The sequence below is a fragment of the Artibeus jamaicensis genome, unplaced genomic scaffold (assembly GCF_021234435.1).
Source record: "Artibeus jamaicensis isolate MK-2021 breed Jamaican fruit bat unplaced genomic scaffold, CSHL_Jam_final scaffold_369, whole genome shotgun sequence".
In the NCBI taxonomy this organism is placed as follows: domain Eukaryota; kingdom Metazoa; phylum Chordata; class Mammalia; order Chiroptera; family Phyllostomidae; genus Artibeus; species Artibeus jamaicensis.
In genome coordinates this window covers 35263204-35289560 of record NW_026522042.1, presented here as the reverse complement: position 1 = coordinate 35289560, position 26357 = coordinate 35263204, and the positions used below count along the sequence as shown (strand labels likewise).

Sequence of the window (26357 nt, the reverse complement as noted above, 5' to 3'; positions counted from 1 at the left end):
GGTGTACTCTAAAATAACTTTAAAAATATAGTATAATCAACACCTAAACCAGTAACGGTCATTTATTATCATTATCAGGCACACATTCTACATAACTGTATGTGCTGTACTTTTATACAAATGGCAGGTTTGCTTATACCTGCATCAGCACAAGCACATGAGTAATGAATTGCCCCAGGACCTCACTAAGTGATAGAAATTTCTCAGCTCCATTATAACCTTTTGCAGCCATGGTCACATATGTGGTCTGTCATTGACCCAAAGGTCATTATGTGGCACATAAATGTATTCATTTGATCATCAGATGACCAAATGCATTTCTTATCACTATTTGGCCTTTGTCCACTGGTTCCTGGCTCACCTAAAACCCTTGGAATTCCCTGTAATAAGAAACATAAAGGTGCCTTTTGTTATAGTAATATGATGACTTTCAGAAAGCCCTTAGGTAACCCAAAAACAGGGAGTTGGTTGCCCGAGGAACCAACCTGTGATTAGAGGGTTGGAACTTTCAGCCCCCATACCCCACAGGACCTCTGGGGAGGGAAGACGGGCTAAAGGTTGAACCAGTCCTCAGCGGTCAGCGATTTAATCAGACATACCTGTAATAAAGCCCCCATTAAAAACCCAGAAGAATGGTGAATGTGTGGAAAGAGGAAAAGTGACAGGCTAGGAGAGAGCTGAAAACTCCCTGCCCTCTTTCTGTACTTGCCCTCTGCATCTTTTTCATCTGCTTGTTACTGAATTATATCCTTTTATAATCAACACAATCTAGTGAGTAAATGGCTTTGCTAAATTCTATGAATAAGCCAGCTAAGAGATTAACCAATCCCAAGGAGGGGGCCATGAAGTATTGGTAACAACCTGGACTTACAGCTAGTATTCAAGAGTGCAGGGGGAGGAGCAATCTCACTGGGAGTGAGTGTAGCCTGTGGAATCTGATACTGTGTCTGGGCTAGACAGTGTCAGAACTGGGTTGAATTCTCAGACACCCTGCTGGTGGCAAAGATTTGCTTGTGGGTTTGTCTCTCTCATTTCCCACATTGGACTGGGCGTAGAACCCAAAATAATTTTATTGATGGCTGCCTTTGTTGTGGAGAGGCTTTTCAGTTTCATGCAAATATTCAGTGCCATACCTAAATGTTAAAATTACAGCAGGGTACTGACACAGGAGCAACAGACACACAGATCAATGGAACAGAATAGAGAGCCCAGAAATACACCCGTTCACGGACCATCAGCAGGTCTTAGACAAGGACAACAAGACCAAACAATGGGGAAAGGATAGTCTGTTCAATAAAGAGTGCTGGGAAAACTGGACATCCCCATGCAAAAAAATGAAACTGGACCCCTATTTTATGTCTCTCATAAAAATTAACTTGAAGTGGATTAAAGACATTGTAAATGGACATAAGTCTTGAAACTGTAAAACTTTTAGGAAAAAAATGGGGAGAAGCTCCTTGACCTTGGTTTAGCAATGATTTTTTGGACATAACATCAAAATAAGGGTAACAAAAGCAAAATTAAGCCGAGGGACCGCATCAAAATTGTGATGATTATTATTGTAAACTGATGTTTTACAAAAGAGGTAGGAAGCCTGATGATCAGAAGCCTTCAAAACATTCCTCTGGGCTTTCCCTCAGGAACTAAGGAATTTAGTTTGAAGGAGGTTCCTGCCTATTTGAAAATCCTTGAGGCCATTTGTATACCTAGCAAGTGGAATAAGATAAAAGCCTCAAAATCTGCTTGAAAGTCTCCTCCAGAAAAGGAAAATACCAAATCATTCCTTAATAACAAGGAAATGATACAAGTGTTCAAAGTGACTTGTTCTTATTAAAGTTAGAGTACAAAGTAGAATACCAGGAAACTATAAAAAAACACTGCAGCTCCACCGTCAGTTAAGCACATTGGACGGGTCTGAATATTATTACTTGATGACATGGTTCTCAAAAATCTGCTCGTGACTAATTAGAAAGTGATGACTACCTATTGTAATCTGAGAATAAGACAAGATTTGAAAGTGTACAGAGCATTCAAAATAATAAAGTTATCTTTCAAATGTCTCTTATTTAAGTTTGAGTCAATGGAGAAAAATATCAAGTAAGCCATAGTATAGATAGTATGCCACTATGGAAAAAATCCTGTGGATGTTGTGACCCAATGAAGTTCAGGAAGCATCAGGCCATGTAGTGGTTTGATTCGACAATACATGCAGATGATGGCCCCAGTGAACTTACACATCTGTGGCACCTCCTTGAGATGTTGTGGTGACAATAGTCAAGTGGAAGCCTATACAATGTTACACAATTCAGTGCATCTAGAGAATGTTGTAAGTAATAGCTTCTGGTTCAAATGCATGTCCTGCTCCATTCTGGGAAACTTTTCAGAGGAAAAATGTGTGCCACAAATTACAAAACATTATTTCATAAATGTTCTTGCACAAAATTGCCTTAGAATGGAGGAAACACTGTAATATTGAATCAGTAGTAGTCATTTTTTAAATTCTCTCACTACCTTAATTATCAGGGGTAGAAGCAAAGTTTAAAAAATTTAAGTCTCTGTGGCCTGATAATATTGTGCGTCTTTCCTTCTGTGTGATGGCAACCTTGATGCACTGATCCAAGAAGTTTTGAGTAACCTGGTTAGGTGCACACAGTGTCAGCTTCCCCATTACACTTGCATTCTCTGGGTAACTAGGTTACCCAGTAAATGGGCGAGGTTTCTCTGAGGTAGCTGGTTGGAATACCTGGAATGTTGAGAAGTCAGGAACAGCACTCCACTGTGCTTGTGACAGTGAAGGGGGTGGCAGTGAGCTCAATAATGTCACTGGGACAGAGCCTGCAGGGGTGGGGGGTATAGCAGAACACAGGGCTGATTATCTCAGGAGAGTTTAACACATACTATCCCAACATTACATTCTGTGATCATCGCTTTTTGTTTTGGGGTTTTTTTTCCTGAAATAACAACCAGAAGAGATTTGATAGACCTTATGTGGAAGAGAACAGAGCTTCAAGTAAATAATAGCAATCGTTTACTTTTATTCAGTGTTTTTTTTCTTCCTTTTCCCACTTTAAAAATAAAAGGAGAAAAAGATAAACCTCCTCCCATGAGCCTGTTCCACCTCAAAAATGAGTAGTCTCACAAATGTATTTTTGAATTCCTAAAAATATGTGATTGGTTAACCTGCCTTAAAGTGCTATCAATACACTAAATTTGCAACAGAGCTAAGAATATATGAATTCCCCTAAACAATTATAGGAAAACGGAAAAGCTTAAGGAGATGACTTTATGGAAACCAGTGGATTGACATTTACCTCCAGAGGCCTGGAAGTCACTGAGAGGAGACTAAATCACAAATGCACCTTGAAGCATGACTGGGGAGGAGTTGAAGGGTTTGTTGTAGTAAGCAGCCAGAGCCTCTGGCCGGGTGCCTTACTACATTAATTTTCCAAGTCCTTTGGGCGGGTCACAATTGCACTCCAACATCCTGCCTGCAAATGCTAAATAAATACGAAGTTCGCGTCAGACTAGAGAACTAACGTACTGGTATCATTTAAGGAATAAAAATGCTTATTGATAATTCACATCCCAAATAACCGATGTTGGCACATGGCCCTCTGTGCAAATGTTCAGAGGGGCAGCCAGGGTGGTCACATGTTCCTTCTCTTAGGAGCAATTCCAATCAGCTTAGATTATATCTACTGTAATAGAACAGTTTTTATTTCAGCTGTAGGAGGTGGAACAAAGATTGTTCTTCACAATAAGACACATTAAGATGACATGATATGAGCTTCATTCCTCACTGAAGAGCTGTTAAGAGTTAGCAACCCAGAGTCTCGGTGTATAGAAATCAATGAAATTTGCATATGATTTTTTAAAATTTTATTTAGACAATATTGTGCAAGGGAACAGCCTCCATACATGTAGCCACTTGTCTAGCAATAATACATTTGGTTTTTCGACTTAAACATTCTGGCACAACCTGATGCAGTGATGCCTGCTACCCTCTGTTGAATTTTTAAAAAGCAGTTTGCATCTCTACAACCGGCCCAAAGCATGGTATTTCATTAAATATGCTTCAAATGAACAGCTGCCAAATCCTCAAAAATCTCTTAACTTTGCTCTGATAAGAAGTTTTATTTTTCAGGGCAGGATTTTGAGAAAATGACTTTTTTTTTGGAAGAGGGTGGTTAAACAATCAATGACAAAGGGGTGTGTTCCTCACAGAGGTGTTCAGGGACTCTTACCCTGAATAACACAGACACCTCATTTCCCAGAGGAGGAAATGGTTTTATAAGTTTTAAGCGCTCTGCCTGCCTGGTTTGCAGTCCTGGTCTGCCCCTTAGCTTTGTAAATTTCAGCAATTGAGGAGAAGGCGGGGCTGGACGCCCTGGTTGTTGGGTTTGTTTGGTTTTTTTTCCTCTCTCACTTCCCTGCGGTGTTTTCAACTGCCTTCCTACAGACGTCATAGGGCCCTTGAAGAATAGTTTCTTCCTGGCGAGATTGAATGATAGTTCTCATTCACAAAGGCTTGGAGTCAGATTCTAAGCGGGGGACGCGGCTGAAGCACTTTCGCAGGTAAAGCGGTGGGCCCGGCGAAGTGGGGAGCTCTGTTGCCTCACTGGCTTCTTGGCTCCCCACAGAAGAGTGTTTTCCTGTGGTCGCCCTGAAATGGAACTTCCCTGACAGCTCCCCGGTGTTACAGCCCTTCGGGTGGTTTTTTTTTTTTTTTCTTTTCTTTTCCTTTCACACCACCTGAGTCCTTTTAGAGTGCTGGAAAACTTTAAACCTGTTATTATGGATTTGCAAGAATGACAACATCAAGTGGCTCTTTCACTGCGTTGCTTTCCCTTGTGACCAGATGAAGAATAGATTCAAAATTCAGTTCCTCCCTTGGCAATGCAAACAAATGAAAAAAATCTGTCACTTCCGAACAGCCTAGTGCTGGAGTAAATGCAGTATGAAGGAGGAAAGGACTCTTGTGTCTTAGAAGCGTCCCTATGTTCTGGACGGGGGACAGGAGTCAGACTCCAGGCGCTTTGGATTTCTGCAATCAGCACTCCTTGGAAGTGGAATATATTCAAAACCGTTTTTGTGAAAAGACAGCTGAAATGTATTAATCAGAAGACTTTTCTCCTTGCTTTTTCTTTTTTTTTTTCCAAAATGAGTATTATAATGAAGCCAAGGTCCCGGTCTACAAGTTCCCTGAGGACTTCAGAGGCAATTTGGTAATGTGCTTTTCTCTCATGCTTCTCCCATCTTGCCTTTTAAGATTGACGTAATACTTGAGTATTTAGCAATTGCTGACGAGGTTCCCGAGTTAGCTTTGATGTTAAGGCTTTGTGAGAAAAAGCATGGTGTTGGTGACAATTTTATTCTCTCTTTTGTGTCCAATTTGTCAGCTCAGAAAACGGGTGCTCACATATTTTAACTCCATGTGGACTATAGCAATTCAACTGGTGATCATTTTTAGAAGAAACTTTTCAAATATGTTGGAAGTTTAGGGAGTGGAAACTTGTCATTTTCACTGATTTGGTTGCTTATTTTTCATCTTTCTTGCAAGTAGATCGGAGGTTGACAGTTTTTGCCATTGACCTTAGAAGTAGTCCCTTGGCTTTTTAGCACAGTTGTACTAGAGAAATGAATAATGTTATATATTTAATCAGGTGACCAACTTGAATTTAACTCTGTGACTAAATATATATCAAGTTGCTTACCATTCAGTCATCTTCTATGTTTTATTTTGTTAGTGACATTTTCTGCTATGTTTTTTCATAATTTTAGTGTTTTCACCGTAATGAAAAGTATGTTCAACTTATTCTAATATTTTATTGTACTGTTTCCCTATGTTGATTTGATATGTTTATAAGCATGTGGCTGTTAAGGAATATTTTTCCAATAAAGGAACTTTTGTGTCTAAAATAGCTATCTACAGAATACCTTCGTGGCTGTTTCAGAGGTTGATCCTCTTTTATGTTAGCGGTTGTAAATAACTAAGATTACCTCTTTGAAGTGGAAGTAGTCGTGGCTGGATGGGGAAATAAAAGCAGCGGCTGAGGGGCAGGTGGTTGGGGGTCAGATGGGAGCAGAAGCAGGCAGGCAAAACATATTCTGTATTTCATGAGCAGGCAAACACGTGTATAAATACTCAAATTAGTTCATAAGGCATTTAACACATATTTATATGGTCATTATACCAGTGTTTTACAGTGGACTAGAATCAAGAATTGTCCCTTCAGTAGTATTTCTGTGAGTTTTAGTAAATCATAGAGATTTTTGTCTCATATCACTTGCAACTCCTCCTTATAAAAAAGTCCCTGCAAAAACTTCCTCCTTGAGTATATCTAAAGAAGGGTATGCATCTACAAGTCAATTCATGTGGCTCTTTTATGGCAAATAATAAGTGCAGGGAAATACTTAGAATTCTTAAATTAATTACCAGATAGTATAACTCTCTAATGTAAATGGGTAATCAAAGTTTATAGAAGAAATGATTTTTGTTCAGTGGTGATTCCTATCCTACCTGTGTGAAAACAGGAACTGATACTTGAATGAATAGAATTTAACCAACCCATCATCCTTTTTGCCGAAACTACCAGGGGACTTTCTTCTAAATTCATGGGTCAGTTGGCAATGAGTAGTTCACTTCAGGAGACTAGTAGCATTAACATCCTCTGCTCCTCAGAGATTGTTATAGTCCATCTGTACCCACCACTCCTGTGGTTTATTATCCTAAATTGTGTAAGCTATTTTATAAATAAATAAGAACACAATTCAAAAAAAATTTTTTAAAGGTTGATTTGTGAATATATATATCAGTACATTTAATTTGAAATATGTAGTGTTGGGATCAGAATGTTTGTTATATAAGAATTAAATGTCTCTCTATGCAAATGATTCCTAGATTTAACTGTACATTATGTAAACCTTCCCTGTTATTAATCTTACATGTGATGATCTATTAATAATATAGTGGTTTGATTATATCACTGCTGCCTCTAAATCATTTAGCCTGAGGTTGTAATTGCTGTAATTACAATTTTACCATTTTATTATCTCTTTATCATTTGAATACTCTATTCATATTTATTCATTTATTTGTATTTACATATATATAGTAAAACCTATATAGATTATAGATTAGGAATCTAGGGGAAATACATATGTGTGTAGGAACCCCTCTAATTACATGATGAAAAACCTGAGATATTCATTACAAGTAGATGGCAAATAATGAATGTGTAGCAGCAGAAAAGAACAGAATCCAGTTTTCTTGACCAATATTCTATCTATTTTGGGGGGGGGAGGAAAGATGCGTCTGTCTAAAATGTAATTGTGAGGATTTTATAAAGCAAATTTTGAAATATTACTAAATATAAAAAGTTTACTTAGATCTATAGATGTAGAGAAAAAGTGTGTAACTTAGCCAGTCAAGTGGTCGGTCCCTTTATAGGGTAAATTAGCAGAAGTGGAGTCAGGAGAGACTTTCTTATTGTCATTGTGCTTTTCTACTGTAAATATGGCAAACAAGCTTTAAGCAAATACAATTTTCTGAGTACCATTGCTGCTCAGGTCAAAAGGTGCTTGTTTTTTGTTTTTTTCCTAACAACTCTCTCCCTAAAGTTGTAAAAATTCAGCCTGGCTGAGAATTCTTATTTTGGCTTCATGACCATAATGAAAAGCATTGATTATACAAAAACTATTAGTTTTATAACTGAGAATAAAGAAGATGTAAAGCATTAACATTCAGTGAAAGTCTGACTCATAGCCCCCACTATTCCCTCCTCAGCTATTTTCATTTTTTTACTTACGTATCTCAAGCAGTTGTAAATACTGTTTCTGTGCTCTGGTTCTTCATTTCACAGATCAGCGTTTCTCTGCCTTTCTGATAATAATACTTCCAGCTTTCATTTTATGGACTGTCTTTTACAGATGAGGACTCTGAGGAAAATTTTACATACATCTTATTTAGTTTTATGGCAGTGTTGAAGGAGTTGTTAACCCCCATTTAAAGATGAGAAAATGACCCTAAAAGATGTAAGGACTCAGGCAAGGCCACATCAGGGCCACTAAAGGTTGGGATTAGCACCCAAGTCTGTCTGCTCCAAAGGCAGCGCTCTTTTTACCCTAGCACATTGCCTCCCTCTGCTGTCTGTAGGATTTTAGCCACTGCGAAACTGCCTATCTTGTGACTATATCTAAATGCATTAAAATACTGGGTTAGATTTTGGGTGATTGAAGCAGTAAGTCAGAAGTTGTTGTTTTAGAGGGATGGTTGCCCAGGAAGTTTAGGGCTGCTGTTGGATGTTAAAGATGCTCGTTGAAAGACTCCTGCAGTTTTAGTCCTAGGCCACTGTGTTCTCTGCTGGTAGCAAGTAAGGTCATCTGTTCCTGTGGAGAGACATAAAGAGCAAAAGGTCAACCTCCCCCGGTTTTGAATAGATCATCTTTCCAATTATGTTAGCAAGTTTAAGTTTGCTCTCTACAAGCCCTGTAAGGCTTTGTATTAGGTTTCATAGTGTTTTAAGTCAACTTTGAAAAATACTCTTAGAAGCTGTCTCAGAAGCTATTATAAAGGGGGAAGCAAATGGATTTTGCGTGCTTTCTGCCTGTCCAATGTACATTGTGACTATCTTAGATATGAGGGCTCTTCAAGGCTGGTTCAGAGTTTTAACCACGTGATAAGTGTTTCAATCCTATTACCTAAGTTTGTATCACAGCTGTTATATAATAGACTTAGAGATACGTAGTATTTAGAAGTGATTCAGATACCTTGAGAATTACTTAAAACACAACTAGGAATGTACAAGTAGATTTCAAATAGTTATATTTTTAAAAATTGTAAATTATGAAGTTCCCTGAAAAAGGCCTTCGTCCACTCTACTTCCAGTTTGCTTCGTGTCCCTGAGAACCCACCTACTCCCTCTATGGCCAGGTGTACTCACCTGTAAAATAAAGGATGTGACCTGGATCAGTCCATTTCAAATGTGTTTTTTCAGCGGAGGACTTTTTACAAGTAAAATGCTAATATAAAGGTGTATATATAAAAGATTTAAAATTATATGTATACTTGATATATAGAGATAATTTTATAAATATATGTATTAAATATATAAGTTGAAATATATAAACGTACATATAACAATAAAACAGCCACTGAGTTTACCCCCACCCAAACCCAATTTCTATCTTTGCAGTACCTCTAAAGAGCTCTAGGTTCCAAGGGATATTGTTTGAAAAACACTAAGCTAACAAACTACTAAGATTCTTTCTAGTTCCATATTCTGTAGTGCCGCCTACCACTGGAGAGTCATTTGTGTTTTCTGTATCCCTCTATGGACTGGGATAAACTTTGCTGCTAATTCAACTTCCTGGGAAATTCACGTAACAATAGTCCAAACATTTCTACTATGAAAGACTTTCAAGTGATGGGACAATCTCATTTCTAGGAAATCACAGAAGAGTTACAGTAGTTCTGATACATTAACTTAAGAGAAAGATACATTAATTTTATTTACCTTCTTATTTTTTAAAACAAACACTTTATTTTTTAATATTTTATTTATTTATTTTTAGAGAGAGGGGACAGGAAGGAGAAAGAGTGGGAAAGAAATATCAATGTGTGGTTGCCTCTCATGTGTCCCCTACTGGGGACCTGGCCTGCAACCCAGGCATGTGCCCTGACTGGGAATCAAACCAGTGACCCTTTGCTTCACAGGCCCGTGCTCAGTCCACTGAGCTACACCAGCCAGGGCTACCTTCTTATTTTTTATGAATTTGTTTTATATTTGTTTCGGAAGGGAACATCTTCACTCATCAGATACTATATTCATAGCTGACACTCAAGGAATTCAGTATGGCAGTTGGTAAGGAAATGCTGAATGGGTGTTGCATTCTTCAGAAGCAAGATGGTTTCTTTAGTTTGGGTATTTCAAAAGGGGGTCTCAGCCTGTCTCTTTTTTCTGTAGTGTCAGGGTGAGAAAAGTCTGTAAAACACTGCCTCCTGCATCCGTGGTGGCACTGTGCTCTTTCGGCTGCACTTGAGTAGAACTGGCTGTTGATGTGTGTGCAGCCACACTTGGTGTCACCTGGAGCTTCCTCCCTGATCTGGGGTGCACCAAGGTTTTGGCCCCTCACTGAGACTTGCCTTTCAGTGGAAGTCAAGGAGTAGCTCCCTTCTTTGCCCCTCTATCAGTCAGTCCAATTATAGAGGGAATGTTATTAAATCAGAAAGGAAGAGAACATGAATGTAATCATGGGGACAGGAATGACTAAGCATTCCTACACCCAACTGTCACTAGCAAGATTGAGAAAAGTGGTTCCTAACATGAAACTAAAGGAGGGAACTGTTGCTGAGGTCTTCAAGGAGATTGTCCTTAGGGGGGATACCTGGCGGGTCTGTGGAGTTATTCTGAGAAACAATTATTACTAAACATACAGAATAAAGCCTGGATAAAGGCAGCAAGAATGAGACCTGGAGGCTCTGAACTAGGCTGTTGAGGAGCAGAGTCATAAAGAAAGAAAGCACAGTCCTGACATTCGTTGGAGCCCTCCCAAAGTTGGATTATCCAACTTCTCAAGAAAGCAAAGGTTGAAAATATATTAGAAAATGAATAGCAGAAGTAAGCTTCTAGCCTGAAGCACCAAACCTATCAAGGGATCAGGGCCTGTGGGAAGGGCTGGGGTACCACAGGGGCCCAAAGACAGAGCCTGAGTGAGGCACTACTAAGTGTAACCGTGTGAAGATGACCGATGGAAGGCTATGCCTGTGGTAGGTCTGGGTTCTCAAAATGCTTCGCTGTGTGGTCAGGTTTGGCCTGACCTAGGAAGTTCTTCAAAGGAACAGAGAATAGGGAGAATCCCAGAACCTATGGATGTAGTTTCTTATATAACAGGAGAAATATAATTTACCTGTAGTTATTATCAATTCTCAGCCTTCTAATGGTTTGAGAATTAAACAGTTTGAGAGAGCCAATGGTTTGTTTGGGTCTCCTAGGAGCATCCTGACTGATGGGTAAGAATGTGAATGGGGGAGGCAAAGGTAAACTGCTCTTCAGAATGAAAGAAAAAAGTAAGGGTAAGATTGTAGGGAAAGGCTGAAGAAGTGTGGCTACAGAAGATGGGAGGGGAGGGCAGCAAGGCAGAGCTCCAGCTCGTTTTGAACCAGACACCCGCCATCTAGCACCGTACTCCGTTTAACCACCTTCCGGGCAAAGGTGCCCTTAATGGTCCTAAATGTAGAGGACCTTTCCCCCCTTTCATCTCAGCCCTAAGAACTTCGCCAGAGGATTAGGGGAGTGAACTGCCGGTCCTTTCTCTCTACTACATGCGAGGGAAAACAAAACATTAGAAAATTAGAAGTTGCATGTAAAATGCGTGCACACCAGGACTGCGGCTTCCAAAGCTTCCTTACAGGAAACAGCCCTGATAATTTACAACCTGCATGGTTAAGAAGTTTTGTTTATATCTAATGCTAATCTCCCTTGTTTAAATTTTAACCCATTTCTCTTTAGTTATCAGTAGATATAGGGATAGTGAATCAGTAGATAAGAAGGTTCTCCTTTATGACATTTGAAAGCTGCTGGTGAGTGACTTCATGGTCTTCTTTCCTAATGCAAAATATGAATTTTGAATTACAGATAGCACCAGTGTGACTCGTTAAAGGAAATGTTTCATAAAACATAGTTTCAATATGTAATTGTTCTCAAACTTCATACAGAAGAGTACTCCCATTGTACCTAACTCTCCTTCCTGTTTAAAATACATACCAGATGAGGAATTCAACTTCTTTCAATTCATATGCATGAAATATTCAGATGTATGTGAAATGCAAAAAATATTTCTATCACCTATGATTTCATTCCATTGCAATGTGGCACAGACTTTTGTGTGTGTGTCAAAGAATTTGTATGACGGATACTGTCTTAGTTAGGATAGATTATTGCAAAGTGTGTTAACTTTTAACCGGTGGAATTGTAGTCATTGCCATAATATTTCATCTGATACTACAACTTTGTCAGAGAACATTAAGTAGCTGATTAGCATCTGGATCACCAGCTGGCTAGGACAGCAGCTCCTAGGTGTGTAGTGATAGTCTGCATAGTAACCATTAGAATGGTGATAGCTATATTTTGAGCATCTACTCTTTGTTAGACATTGAACTTGGTACTTGACACAGTTAAGCTCATTTTGTCCTCAGAACAACTGTATGAGGTAAAACTGAAGTCACGCAGCTTGTACAACATGGTCTAAATCCCACATTTGTTGTTGCTGGTGTTCTTGTTTTATCGGCTCTTTTCTACTATCTAAACTTCTTGGACCACGCTTGGTTCTGCCTCATGGTATTCCAAAAAGTAGTCAGCTGCTTATACTTTTGCTTCCTACTCTAGATTGTTCCAGTTTTCCTTTTAACCTTGTGCATCTCAAAAACATGTTTCCTTTTTGTGTTTATCTGTCTTCTTCCTCATGATTCTCATACAAGCCTTTGACCATGGACCATGGAGATGTGTCAAGAAGTAGAAAACGGACTTTGACACAGCTCTGATCTTTAGGGATCTAGCCAGTTCCTATGTTCAGTTTATTGACACTCTCTCCAGTCAGACTATAAACTGCACTGTCTTCTTCCTCTCTGGCATTTGGCCAGTGAGGAGAACCATAAAATTTTTGAACTGAAAGGGACCACAGAGAAGAACCTATAATCTAATTCTCCCCACACTTAACCCCATTTTGGAAATTAAAAAAAAAAAGTTGTGCTAGTCTTTAAGATTCCTGGTCAAGCAGGGTCAAGAAAAATTGTTAGAAGCAATGCCAATGCTTATGTGGCAAAAGGTTTTGTTGGGGAAATAAGTTTTTTAAAAAATCAGAAATGAAGTTGAGATCAGGGAGCTAAACCTCAGTCTGTCGGGCAAATGCATAAAAGCAGTTCTATTATAATTTGTGTGAGACTGTAATGTTATTCTTAAATTTATGCCTAAGAAGTTAACTAATGCCATGATAATTCGGTCATTTTTTGAGTATTCTCAAAACCTGGAATTGGAGCAGTATCAAAGAATCGTGGGGGAAGACCCCTTAGCTGCCTCGTGAAGGACATTCAAAGCAGTGTTTTCACCAAAGTCCTCTGGCAGACCACTGAGCTCTGATTCTTAAACGTTAGGAAGTCCCATAGTTAATTAAGTAGGTAAAATCTGTGTCCTGAAATTCTAAGCTTGTTCCTTTCTGTTCTTCCAATATACCTGCAACAGAAACGAAAATAATGGGAATTGCTGTTTATTGAGCGTTTACTGTGTGGCAGGCCCCAGGCTGTGCATTTGACAAGAATTATCCTGTTAGGTCCGCCCCATCAAGCTTGCGAGGCCCCCATTCATAATATCCCTCAGCACACAATTAAAGGAACCGAGACCTCCTGTAGTGAACTGACTTGCCTAAGGTTGTATGGCAAATAAGATAATTTCATGTATTCACGTACTTTTAAAAATTATAAAATGTTATCTTTAGCTATGATATATATATGTATGTTAATATGTCAAATGAGTTAATCAACCTGGCTCTTAGCACAGTGGTTGACTCCTTATGAGTGCTCAGGAAATGTTAGCTTCAATTATGCATTTTTAAGTTTGTGTATTAGTGGGACTTTTTAAATAATCAAGAACTATAAATGTGAAAACTGATTTAATCGTTCTTTTTTTTCTATTTATCTTTAGAGGGGAAGGGATGGAGAGAGGGAGAGAAATACCAATGTCTGGTTGCCTCTTGTGCGTCCCCTGCTGGGAACTGGCTTGCAACCCAGGCATGTGCCCTGACTGGGAATTGAACCACGATCCTTTGGTTCCCAGGCCTGTGCTCAATCCACTTAGCTACACCAGCCAGGGATGATTTAATCTTTAAAGCCTTTTCTGCCATAACACAGTCTTCTTAGACACATCTCAGAACTGAGCATTTATACAAAACTAAGTATCCTGGATAAATCCCATTAACACTGTGATTCGAAGAAGACATACCTCTGTTCAGGTGGACCAAAGAAGTGAACTACACATGGAGATGGTGGCCGAATTAGAAGCAGTCAGTTCAAAGTTAAAATGCCTCTTACTGACTTTAAAATTGATCAGAATCCTCTAGAGAAACAGTCCTAGGCAGGGGATTCATTATCCCTGGGTACATCTGGGTGAAGACTTTCTCCACATAACCTTCCTACCTGGGGCTGGCTGGTGGCTCAGGTTTGCCGTGATCTCACTCTAGACCTTGCCTGTGTCTTCAGAAGAGACATAGGCTCCTCTAGTCCTAATGTGCATTCTTGGTTGTGTAATTTACAGATCGTTATCTCCATAGCTGAATCTCATCCTCCCCACCAGGCCCCAGGCTGGGCAGGACTCCCGTTTAGTGTGCCCTGCCATGCTAGGCAAAAAAGATGAGATCTGATTAGATCCCTTCTTATGGCCTGGAGCATTGCTTCAGGACTAGCTGCAAAGCGTAGAGGCTTGAAATGTAGAGAAAGCAGAAGCTTAGTGACAGCAATCATCATTCCATAGTCTCTGGTACACGTATTTTGTTATGAGTAGTTCCCCATGTAAAGGGTGTTGAAGCCCAGCCTGGTGTGGCTCCGTGATTGAGCACTGGCCTGTGAACCAACAGGTCTCGGTTTGATTCCCAGTCAGGGCCCCTGCCTGGGTTGCAGGCTGGATCCTAGGTGGGGGGCGTTCCAGAGGCAATCATGCAACACATTGATGTTTCCCTCCCTCTCTTTCTTCCTCCTTTCCCCTCCCTGAAGTTAACTAAATAAAGTCTTTTTTAAAAAATGTGTTGAAAACATTGCATTGTTATAATTAACAATTGTACGTTAGGTTAAAAGGTGTGATTGAGGGTGGAGGTAAGCTAATTAGAGGTAGAAAAAAAAACAGACCACTATAGATTCTCTGAGTCTCTTGCTTGGAAAAAAATACTCCCAATTATTTATCTGAGTCCTGCAGTAAAAATTGAGCCTAACTGTATATGAAGCAGTAAGTGTTTCCATGGTAATATAAAACACCCAAAATCAAACCTGCTACTAGCAAACATGCCTTTTATAGAGGTGCTGTTATAATTAGGAAATTATTTTACAAACGTTTCCCAGATACACATGTTAAATTTCTCCGTAAAGGTCTTTCTCATGTAAATAATAAAAGTATTGGACTGGGTTTATTTTTGCACCCCTTTTCCCAGCGTACTGCCTATTCCGTCATCTGTATGCAACATCTGTCTGTTACATGGAGAAGAACAGTGAGTTGTTCCACATTATAAAGAAAGTGTTACAGTTTCTTTTTGTTTTTAGCTTTCTTCTGGTAGGTGGCTTTGTGCTAGGGAGTTTACTGGGTGAGTTGTGCAGGCAAAATTTGGAGTCCATGCATGAAAAGAAGTTGTAACATATCTGGGAGGACTTTTGCCTGGTTCCTGTAGCTTTCGCCCTCACTTCACCGCCACCACTGGTGATTCTGGTCTCCATACTTCTCTCCGTACGTCCATGTGTCTCGCATGCTAGAACCCACACTACCCAGTACTCCTCAACGTTTTCTCCTTGTCCAAGCAACTCAACTCAGTTCCATCAACTTGTCATGCCTGGTGCATTTTGAAATGCTAATGTTTGTTGCATATGTTAATCACACAGTTAATATGGGGGACCCTCTGACTCTATCAATGGGGTGATTATTATTATATGCAGTGAGAGACCTGTTGGAGCTCAGTACTAAGACCGCCACTTCAGGCTCACTCCAGCTTCATCAAGACATTTCGAAGCCCAACATAGCTGTCACATCTGGTAAATTTCATAGCTGGGATGCTAAATCAGAGTCATTCAAGTTTGCCCTAATGCCTTAACAAATGGAGTTGACCTCTGATCTCCAAGTCAGGGTTAGCATTCCTGTGTGTATTGTGAACTTTCCCCATGGTTAAGTTAGCTTTTAGTATTACCATACTCTAGACTTAAGTATTTGGGGATGCTAAAAACTTAGGCTCTAATATAAGAATTTATTTGTTTTTAGTGTTGTTCAAAATATTTTCTAGCCATTTGACCATTAAATCAGATCCTGTACCTTAAAATGTACAGTCCTTTGGCAAGAGGTTCTTTTTTTCCTGCTTCTCTATTAGTTGCTAAAGTAAAGGTGCATTTTTCATTGCTTCATTTAACAATGTTCATTAAACCGGTTCTGCCCCGGCACCCTGCTGGCTGTTAGAGAGACAGTGATGAAATACACACTTTCACCTTTACAAAATTTCCAATCTAGTGACTCTCCAAAATATTTCTGTGAGAAAGAGGATTTCTAGTTTTACATGCTAGTATATTCTTGTGATATATATACATATAACTTTCATGGCAAAAAAGTACATTTATAGTTTAAAAAAAATGTTTTTATTTTTCAGTTGCTTTCAGAAATCCAGTGGTGAACAGAATAATTTAAGAACCTCACTACTTGAATTTAGGGTGAGATAATAAGAAATAAATATAGAATATTTGATTATTTTTTAGACTAAAATATTTTCCCTGAGCCAGACAGATATTTTCATTCCAAATAAATTGTTTATTTAATCACTTCCTAATAAGGTTGTGTCAGCCAAATTAATTAATTATTTTTTTCCAAAGATTTTATTTTTTATTTTTAGACAGAGGGGAAGGAAGGGAGAAAGAGAAAAAGATAAACACCAATGTGTGGTTGAGTCTCACATACCCACCACTGGGGACCTGGTTCACAACCCAGGCATGTGCCCTGACTGGGAATTGAACCTGCGACCCTGTGGTTCGCAAGCTGACACTCAATTCACTGAGCCACACCAGCCAGGGCCCAAACTAAATATTTAAATTTATTATATTTAAACAATCCTCAAAAACAATAGATTCTTATTTATTGAGATGAATTTAGTCTCTAATTTTTTTAAGTGTAAAATATGTAAACTGGGACACTTTTTATGTATTTATAGGAAGAGAACTTCAGAAAAATACCTGGAAAAGTGAATTTTAAATAAAAATAACTCAGAAATTAATATTTGACAATTTAACTTCTTACTAAGATGCTTAACTTTATAGATAATCTTCAGGATACTTTTATTACTAATGAAATTTTGAAAAGTGCTTGATGGCTCTGTTTCAGTAATTAGAGAAATAAACTCTTTATTTCCACAAATAACTGCTGCTGGCTTGTTTGCCAGCTCTCTAAATATACTCATTTCACTATTGCTATGATTGATTACAGTCTGATTTACTTATTTTATTAATACTTTGAAAATGTTAATACTCTGTGCATGAATATCGAAGTGTGTAAAGTGTCTGGATGGCATATCTAAAGCGTTATTAATACTGTGGTCATGAGATTCTGTGGGTTTCATTGAGGGGGGCATGTGTTGTTCTGTTTTACCTTTTGACTTCCTTCATCCATTTCTCCCATCCCCTACCCTCTGCCTCTGGCAACCACTCATTTGTTTTCTGTATCTATGAACTTGACTTTTTTGTCATTGTTTCTTTGGCTTTTGTTTGCTTGTTATTTAGTTTTCACACGTAAGATCAAACAGTATTTGTCTTTCTCTGACTTATTTCACTTAGCATAGTGCCCTCAAGGTGCATCCATGCTGTTTCATTTTTTATTTATAACTAAATAATATTCCTCTGTGTGTGTCTACATCACTATCACAGCTTCTTTACCCATTTGCCTACCAATGAACATTTAGGTTACTTTTGTACTTGGCCATTGTAAACAATGCTGCACTCAGTGCACAAGGGTGTTCTTTACTCCTTGCCAACACTGGGAAGTTCTTGTCTTTCAATAATAACCATTCTGACATGTGTGAGGTAATCTCGTGGTGGTGTTGATCTGCATTTTCCTGATGATTAATGATGTTGAGCATCTTCTTATGCTCCTGTTGGCCATCTGTATGTCTTCTTGGGAAAAATGTCTATTCAGATCTTTTTTAATTGGGTTGTTTGTTTTCTGATGAGTTTTATTAGTTTTTAATATATTTTGGACATTAACTGACAAGATATATGCTTCGCAAATATTGCTCTTCATTCAATACAGTGCCTTTTAATTTTGTTGATAGGTTTTTAGAGGTTTTTGTTCTGCTTTGTTTTGCTTTATGCTGTGCAAAAGCTTTTTAGTATGATATACTTTTGTTTCTTTTGGGCTTTGGTATCAGATTCAAAAAATCATTGTTAAAACCTGGGTCAGGTAGCTTACCACCTTTGTTTTTTGCTAGGAGTTTTATGGTTTCAGGTTGTACAGCCAAGTTTTCAATCTATTTTGAGTTTGATTTTGTGTATGGTGTAAAATGGTGCCATCCTTTTACATGTGGCCGTCCAGTTTTTACAACACTGTTTATTAAGGAAACTGTTCTTTCCCTGTTATATATTCTTGGCCATTTTGTTGTAAATTACTTGACCATATATGCATGGATTTATTTCAGGACTCTCTATTCTGCTCCATAATCCATGTGTCTATTTTTATACCAGTTCCATACTATGTTAGTTACTATTGCTTCATAATATAGTTTCAAATCAGGGAGCATGATACCTCCACCTTTGTTCTTTCTCAAGATTTCAAGATTGCTTTAATTACTTGGAGTTTTTAGTGGCCCCATACAAATTTTAGGATTATTTGTTCTATTTCTTTGAAAAATGCTATTGAAATTTTGATGGGGATTGAACTGAATCTGTAACATCCTTTGGCTAATATGGACATTTTAACTATAGACTCTTTTAACCCATGAGCAGAGTATATCTTTCCATGTATTTGTGTCTTATTCAACTTCTGTCTTTAACTTCTTGTAGTTTTCAATATATAGGTCTTTCAACTCCTTGGTTAAATGTATCCATAGTTTTTTTTTTTTCAGTGCAATTGTAAATGGGGTTGTTTTATTTCTCTTTCTGATAGTCTTAGTCTTTAGAAATGCGACAAAGATTTACATTTGATCTTGTATTTTGCAAGTACTTACAACTTTTTTGTTTATTAGTTCTGACAGTTTTTTGATGGAATGTTTAGGGATTCCATATATAAATAGAAAGAATGAAGTTTTGCTTCTTTCTTTCCAATTTGGATGTCCCATTTCTTTTTCTTGTCTGGTTGCTCTGATTAAGTCTTCCAATACTATGTTGAATAAAATTGCCAGAGTAGACATCTATGTCTTGATCTTAGAGGAAAGGCATCATGCATAAGCCATGGTTATAAATGCATTACTCTATGTAAGACTGTGTTAACTCATAGGAATCTAATAGAAACTTTTGAAAGAATTGGTAAAGACCAGATTCCATGTAGAGGATCAGATGAAAATGGCATTTATGTACCGTTGTAGTTCAAGGTAAAGGATTTACCCTCAAGGATTACAACTGTTACATAAGTTGACCATAGAACTGGTCATAAGTGGAAAGCCTATTTGCCAACGAAATACAAAATTATTGTCAGACTTTCATGATGAACCACATTACTACATGATTCCCAGTTACACATCTAGACCACTGGCATTTTGTGCATTTATAATGGCTCCAATTCTATACCAGTAGTTTTGAGCTCAGTCCAACTTCAAAACGCACGCCATTCAGTATAACCTGCCTCTTCAGTACACATCCCAGCCAACTCAATAAGCAACTTTTATAAACATTAGCCAGTAGTCAGAACAATGCTATGATTTTGTTTATAAACTTTACAAAATGTATTTATAAGATTTTAAGTACATTTTAAATTAATTTTTTACTTGAATTTCCTTTTTCTCCCAGCCTTATAGCCTTAGTCATTTCCTCTTAAGTAACTAGCTTTTGAAGTTTTTTTTCTACTTTGGTATCTATTCTGTTGGTGATTTGACTTTGTAAATTCTTGGTAATTTCATATATAAAGCACAAAGTTTTTTTCTTTTAAATTCTACACATGTAGTTTCCTAACAGTTAAAAATTGCCTGAATTTCTAATGCATGAATAAAAGTTTTAGATAATTTATTTCAATAAACTAGATAATGTGTTCAAAGCATCAAACACATTTATTTCTATAATCTATGCCATTTGTGTGTTAGTGAACATATGTATATATATATATATATATGAAGGAGAAGGAATACAGACCTACACATGCAGAGTTTGGTTTCCCAAAATGTTTAAGGTATCAAATTCCCTTAGTGCCAATTGCCCTCGGCATTTTATGTTCCCTCGGTTGCTTCCTAAGTATTGCATAGGTGTAACCAACCCTGTAAATTTCAAATTCACATAAAAATGCTCTCTCCTTCAAGGAAAGATTTAATTGAGTACCAAATGAGTACCTTAGTATCTTCTCAAATATTTCCGAATAAAATTCTTCTTTAAAGTCTTCTTTGACTTTCTGTATTCTAGTGTACAAATTTAGAAATTAAACCTATTTGAGGAGACAAAGAGAAAAAGACTCTCAAGACAGTCTTTTCAGATGGGTGACAATCTAAGCCGAGTAGAGACAAGGTAAGACAGGGTAGAGATTCGGATAGTCAGATGAAAGAAAGGGTAGTGTCTTGTGTGTTCAACTAATGCTGGAACTTCTGAATTCCAATAAAACTTGATGGAACAGAAAGTTAAATCCATGAAAACATCTATAAAGTGTGTTCTCAATCTTAGCATTCTGTGACTTAGGATAGCATCCTGAATAAATTCATGAATACTGGTGGGGGAAAGGAGGTATTTCTTATATAAGTTGTGACCAAGAGGAGTGATAGAAACTAGAGCTGATCCTTCATTACAAGTCTGGTGATTTAAGAAAGATTTGTAGAGGGACTCTGAGTAATTCCAAGTTGCTTTTGCTGGTAGGTGGAAAGTTATATTGCATGTAATGATATTTAATCTGTAATATTTAAAAGAAAGTATTTCTTTTTTCTCAGTTATCTAAGAAACCCTTTAACCATTTTACATAAAGAAATAAAAAATAGCTTAGCAAGTTAGATGCAGCATGTTAAGCTTCCTGCACCAGGTGTGAGGCAAATGGTCATGTTCTGTATGTCTTTGTAGATATATCCTTTTTCTTCTATGGAAAAGCTAATAGCTGGTTGTAAGCCTTGATATCATTTTGATGTTGGACCTTATCTGTTTGACTGCATTCCAGGTATTCCAATTTTGTTTTAGGCCCTAGGGAACCATTATAGAGGGGAGCTATTGAAATTCAGGGGCAGTTTGAAATTGCCAACAACATGTACAGCAGACATGATGTGCGTCCTGAAGTCAAAACTTCAGGTTCAGTCCAAAACTAGGCACCTCCACTTACAAGCTGAGTGATCTTGGACAAGGAGAGAAACAGCCTATGGAGTTCCTTTGAAGGTTAAATAACAGGAAACATGGAAAGTGCTTTCTTGACACCATGCCTGGTACATAGTAAATCAAATAAGTATTAGCCAGATTATTATTATTAGGAGCCAAAAATGCCTATTAATATTGTCTTGTGTATGTTTTCATGTTAGTGTTGATACAGATCACTCTGATACAAGTCACTATTTGAGGATGGAAGAATTTTTGCAATTTACCATTTTTGCAATGGTATATGATATGATACATACATGACTTTCACTTAGATCTTTCACATGTGAAATAATAATGAAAATTTTACTGAGAATATGTCATGACAACTCTAGGCAAAATCTTACTATTTAAGGATGAATACCTATAATCTTGGCTTAATCTAAACTTAGTATTCTATTAAATAAATTTACATGAATATGGAAGAAATCAACTTCACTTCCAGCTACAGCTAAACTGGAAAGTTCTTGACATTGCCTTCTTAAAAATATTTATATTTTCTAAATATTATAGTATTTAGAAATGTTGCTTTATATTTAATTCTTAAATATACATGAGTTATTTTTATTTTAATAACACCCTACAGTGAAACCACAAGAGGGTATAAATAGATATACTTTTTTTTTTTAGAAAATAGTTCAACATGATTTTTGTTTAGGATACTTTTCTACAGTTTTATATAGGGTGGTTTCTATATATTTCTTTAAGGACAAATATATTTTGTCTCTTATATGCAAAGCACTGGAGTTACAGTGGTGCCTCCCCCATCATGGAACTTACTTAGCAGAACTAATTAAATGAATGAAATTATTTCTAATCTTATAAATGCAGAGAAGAGGATACAGAAAGGACAGAGTTCACACGTGTGTGTGGCTGGGGGTGTCCTGGAAAAGTACTTTAAGTAGGGTAGTCAGGAAAGCTGAGAACTAAAGGAACCAGTTGAGCAAAAAATACTGAGATTACAGCAGGTACAATGGACTTGACTACCTAGCAGGTACGAAGAACAGAACAAAAATCACCTTTTTTTAGTCATTTATTTAAAAAAGAAAATAAATGAAAGAAAGCTTTCTAAAGACCTTGCATTTATATGACCCTCACATTCAGGTTTCCAGTGAAAAATTAGAAATCCTGAAATAATGGATTCCCCACTATCTATCCCCAGTGTTGGTCTTTGGTTGGGTTGTTTTCAATGTCTGACACCAACTTCTGGTTCTAGAATGTGTTCCTGGGAACCTTGGTGAGCCAAAGTTTGAGACAGTGAACTTCACCTAAGTGTAGAAGGAAGGCTTTCTGGAGTAAAAGTGCCCTCAGGATGGTATGCTGCTGCAAATCTATCTTCTTTATGCAAAGACCTTGCTAACATTTGGCTTGCTAGATTAGAAGGGCACTTTTTTAGGCTAAAGGTATTTCTGCTTTTCAATGCCTCTCTCAGCTAAGGAAAAGACAGAATCCTCAGAAATCTCTAAGAATTATTTGGCCCTGTGATCATTCTTAAAAGACAACAGGAGCATCTCTGTTTTCTCATGAAAAGTTTACCCCAACTTTAGGTAGTGGGGTGCCCACCAGTTCATGCACATTGAATTCTCCTCTGCTATGGGTATGTAGATTTCAGTGTTCTAGGCCTCTGTGGGCTAAATCTAGTTAAGCTTTCAGTTCAGAGCATAACCAGTTAGTAGATACAGGTGTGTAAAAAAAGGGTTATACCAACTGGCTCTAGTAATCTTCTCAAAGGTTGTACTGTTGGCCTTCAGCTGCCAGTAGGGTATGTCCACTGTGAGGAATGGAGGGTCCCAAAGACAGAAGTTCTGATAGGCAAGACCGTTCAGGAAATAAATAGTGTTCTCTCTCCTGACCACTCTTAAGTGGTTCGTGAATGGGTTCTGTCATCTTTGAACAGCAAATGCACTTTTGGCCTACATTCACCAAAACCTATCACCAGTCATCTCCACAGTCATCATCCTATGGTCATGCTCTAAGTTCTCAAGTAGTTGGTGGATCATAAAAAAACAGTGTCGGAAACGATGATATCGACCAAAAATAAGTGAATTAAATTTTTAGTGTATATTGCATTCTAATTCTTTGGGAACTAACATTCATAAAATGTTATGTATATGAGGTCTATCCAAAAAGTATCCATCCATGCAATATGAAAAATAGAGGCATTTATTGAAGAAGATATGAGAAACATTGTACATAGGACAATGATGCCTCAGTCCCCTTCAAAGTGGGCACCTTGGGCCCTCACACAGTTCTCCCAGTCGCCATCAGCTGTCCTGTTATATTATCCTGAATCTCATCAATGGTCTGAAATTTCTGCCCTTTCAAAGGGAATTTTAGTTTTGGAAAGAGCCATAAGTCACAGGATGTGAAATTTGAGTTGTACGGGGACTGAGTCACCTGTGTGATTTGATGTTTCACCAAAAAACTGCACAAGACATGATGCAAGAGTGGGCCACTCGATCACCAGTTGCCCATAGCTGCAGCCTTCTGAATTATCCAAGTGCTTTCCACGGAGGAATGTTCAAGCTTAACGCAAAATGTGATGCAGATTCATTGCTGCACTTGCTCAGTCATTCTGAATGCAATGGCCACACGTGCTGACTCAACAGTATCTACACCTCCAATAAGTAATACAGCGAAGTCTTCACTGTTCACTCACGCATATTCCAGTTCTCTCTCCTTAGCTGCCAGGTTACATCAATGCTGCACAAACCATTCTTGTTATATTAACAATGGTGGACTTTTTCCAGATAGACTTTGTATGTCTATAAAATTCTGTTTACCACAATGTCTTGTTAGTTAATATCTACCATTCCTTGACCATAGTGAATAACAGAGTTTATTCTGCCCAGTAGTGTTCATTTAAGTAGAGATAATAATGCAGCTAAATAGAACCATGCGAAAAAAAAGAACCATACTCTCCAGAAAGAGTAGAAGGAAGAAAAAGAAAGAATGCATACTAACCTGACCCTGTGTTCCATGAACACTTGATAATATCTCTTTGTACCATCAAAACGTCACACAGTTAAATTTTAGCACTTTTATTGCTGTCCCTGATGCTTTGCATTTCTTTTGATGACGTTTTGCCTTCTTGGAATTCAAATAATCTAATTGGGTCTTAGCAGTTGATGTTTATCTTAATTGAAACAAATTCTCTTCATCCTTTTGCTCTGAGACTCCTACTTTGAGGCTGAAAGGTCACTTTAAATGTGCTCAGCATTTGGGAAACCACATAATGAATTCAAATAAATTCATGCCTATTAAAAGGAGGCTTCTCTTTCTGGAGTTCCAGAGCTTACGTAGAATAAACCATGTGGCTTTTGTCTGAATTTCTTTTAAAAGGAGGTTATTGTGCTTTATCTTTAATGCTCTCATGACAGAGAATGGGAAAATCCTAAATTTTCACAGAGACATGGAGTTTGCTTAGTAATTAAAATTAAACTCTATTGGAATTGAACAGCTGCTACAGTCATCAACAAATTTAAGAGTTATTCTTCTGTTGTATTACTTTGAGATTATATTATATTGTCTATCTTTAATGTAGCAACTCCAGTTTTTAAAATGTACACCCCATATGCTTGTGTATGGGTGCAAAAATATATGTACAAGAATATTCTGTAGCGGTTTTTGTAATTGGATGACTGGAAACAGCCTACATGTCAGTCAGTATAGGGTTGATTTAACAATTTATTTATGTACAATGATAGTGGACTATTGTATACCTGTGAGGGAGATTTCTTCTGTGGTGGTATGGAGCTATTTCCAGGTGATGTTTACTATTGTATTTGTTGTTATAATTTTAAAAGATGATGCTCATAATGACAGGTATCCACTTTCATTAGTTTTCTTTGTGTATTCCATAGAGTTTATGTAAATGCAAACAATAAATACTATTAATGCCCCCCTTTTTACACAAGAAGCATACTCTATACTTTTACTGTTCTGCAGCTTGTATTTTTTCACTTGACAGTGTGTCAGTACATAAAGATGCTTTTTGCTCCTCTTTGGAGAATCTTTAGTGAGATGTAATTCACATATCATACAATTAACTCACTGGAATGTGTGTGTGTATGTGTGTGTGTGTGTGTGTGTGTGTGTGTGTGTATACACAGGGTCCGGCAGAAGTAAGGCCTGCTTAAGTGTGGTTGGTAGGGTAATAATATGGGTGTAATAACTTATAGTTTTAATTTGAAAATTTCACCTAAAATGTCACATGGTGTGCTTGAGTGTGATAGTCTTGTTACAGAATTACATATTTGTGATTTTGTAATAAAAGATTTTCTAATAAAAGGGGGCGTTATTTGTGCCAGACCCTGTATATGTCTCGTAGATTATATATATCCTATTGATTTTTAGTATATTCACACAGTTGTGCAACCACCATCACAATCGATTTAGGGCATTTTGTCACCCTGGAGAAAACTTTGTCCCCTGTAGTTAATCACCCTCCGGTTCTCTCATTGCCTACCCCATTCTCTGCCTAGGCAACTCTTTTGTCTCTATAGATGTGCGTGTTCTGAATATTTTACTTAAGTAGAATCATGAAATCCCTGGTCTTTCATGGCTTTCTTCTTATTATAATGATTTTAAGATTCATCTATGTTGTAGTATGTATTAGCATTTCATTCCTCTTTATGGGTAAATAGTATTCCCTTGTAGGCTAAACCAAATATTGTTCATTCACTCATTACTTGATAGACATTGGGTTATTTCACCTTTTGGCTAATACGAGTTATGCTGCTATGAATATTTATTTAAAAGTTTTAGTACGGGCATATATTTATGAGTATACACTTAACAGTGGAAATGCTGGATTGAATGGTACTTCTGTGTTTAACTTTTTGGCTGTTTTCCAAAGTGGCTGTATTCTCTCACTCCTTTTTATAACAAAAAAATTTTTCATCAAATAACTGCATAATAATTAGTTTAGTCCAGGTATATTTTTAAATGAAAAAGTTTAATTTGTAAATGATAAAAGTTTAAATGAAAATGTTAAGGCACAACATTCCCATTCATGTAAAATGTACAAGGACTCTTGACATAAATGAATATGTTTTCACCCACAAGCATTTTTTCTGCCTGTACACTTGAGACAATGGTGATGGTT

The 26357-nt window shown here is 37.5% G+C and overlaps 1 protein-coding gene across 6 annotated transcripts in view; it reads left to right on the top strand.

Moving 5' to 3' along the window:
* The window catches only part of PDE4D (phosphodiesterase 4D), a 658809-nt gene that overhangs the window by 398261 nt on the left and 234191 nt on the right, over positions 1-26357 (top strand). Inside the window, exon 1 of one of the 6 annotated variants that reach the window (XM_053657204.1) lies at positions 3874-5225. The exons of the other annotated variants lie outside the window; for them this stretch is intronic. Coding sequence (XP_053513179.1) covers positions 4951-5225 — 275 coding nt within the window. The 5' untranslated portion in view covers positions 3874-4950. Of the gene's footprint in view, positions 1-3873; positions 5226-26357 lie in introns of those variants that run through there. 6 annotated transcript variants of the gene reach the window in all.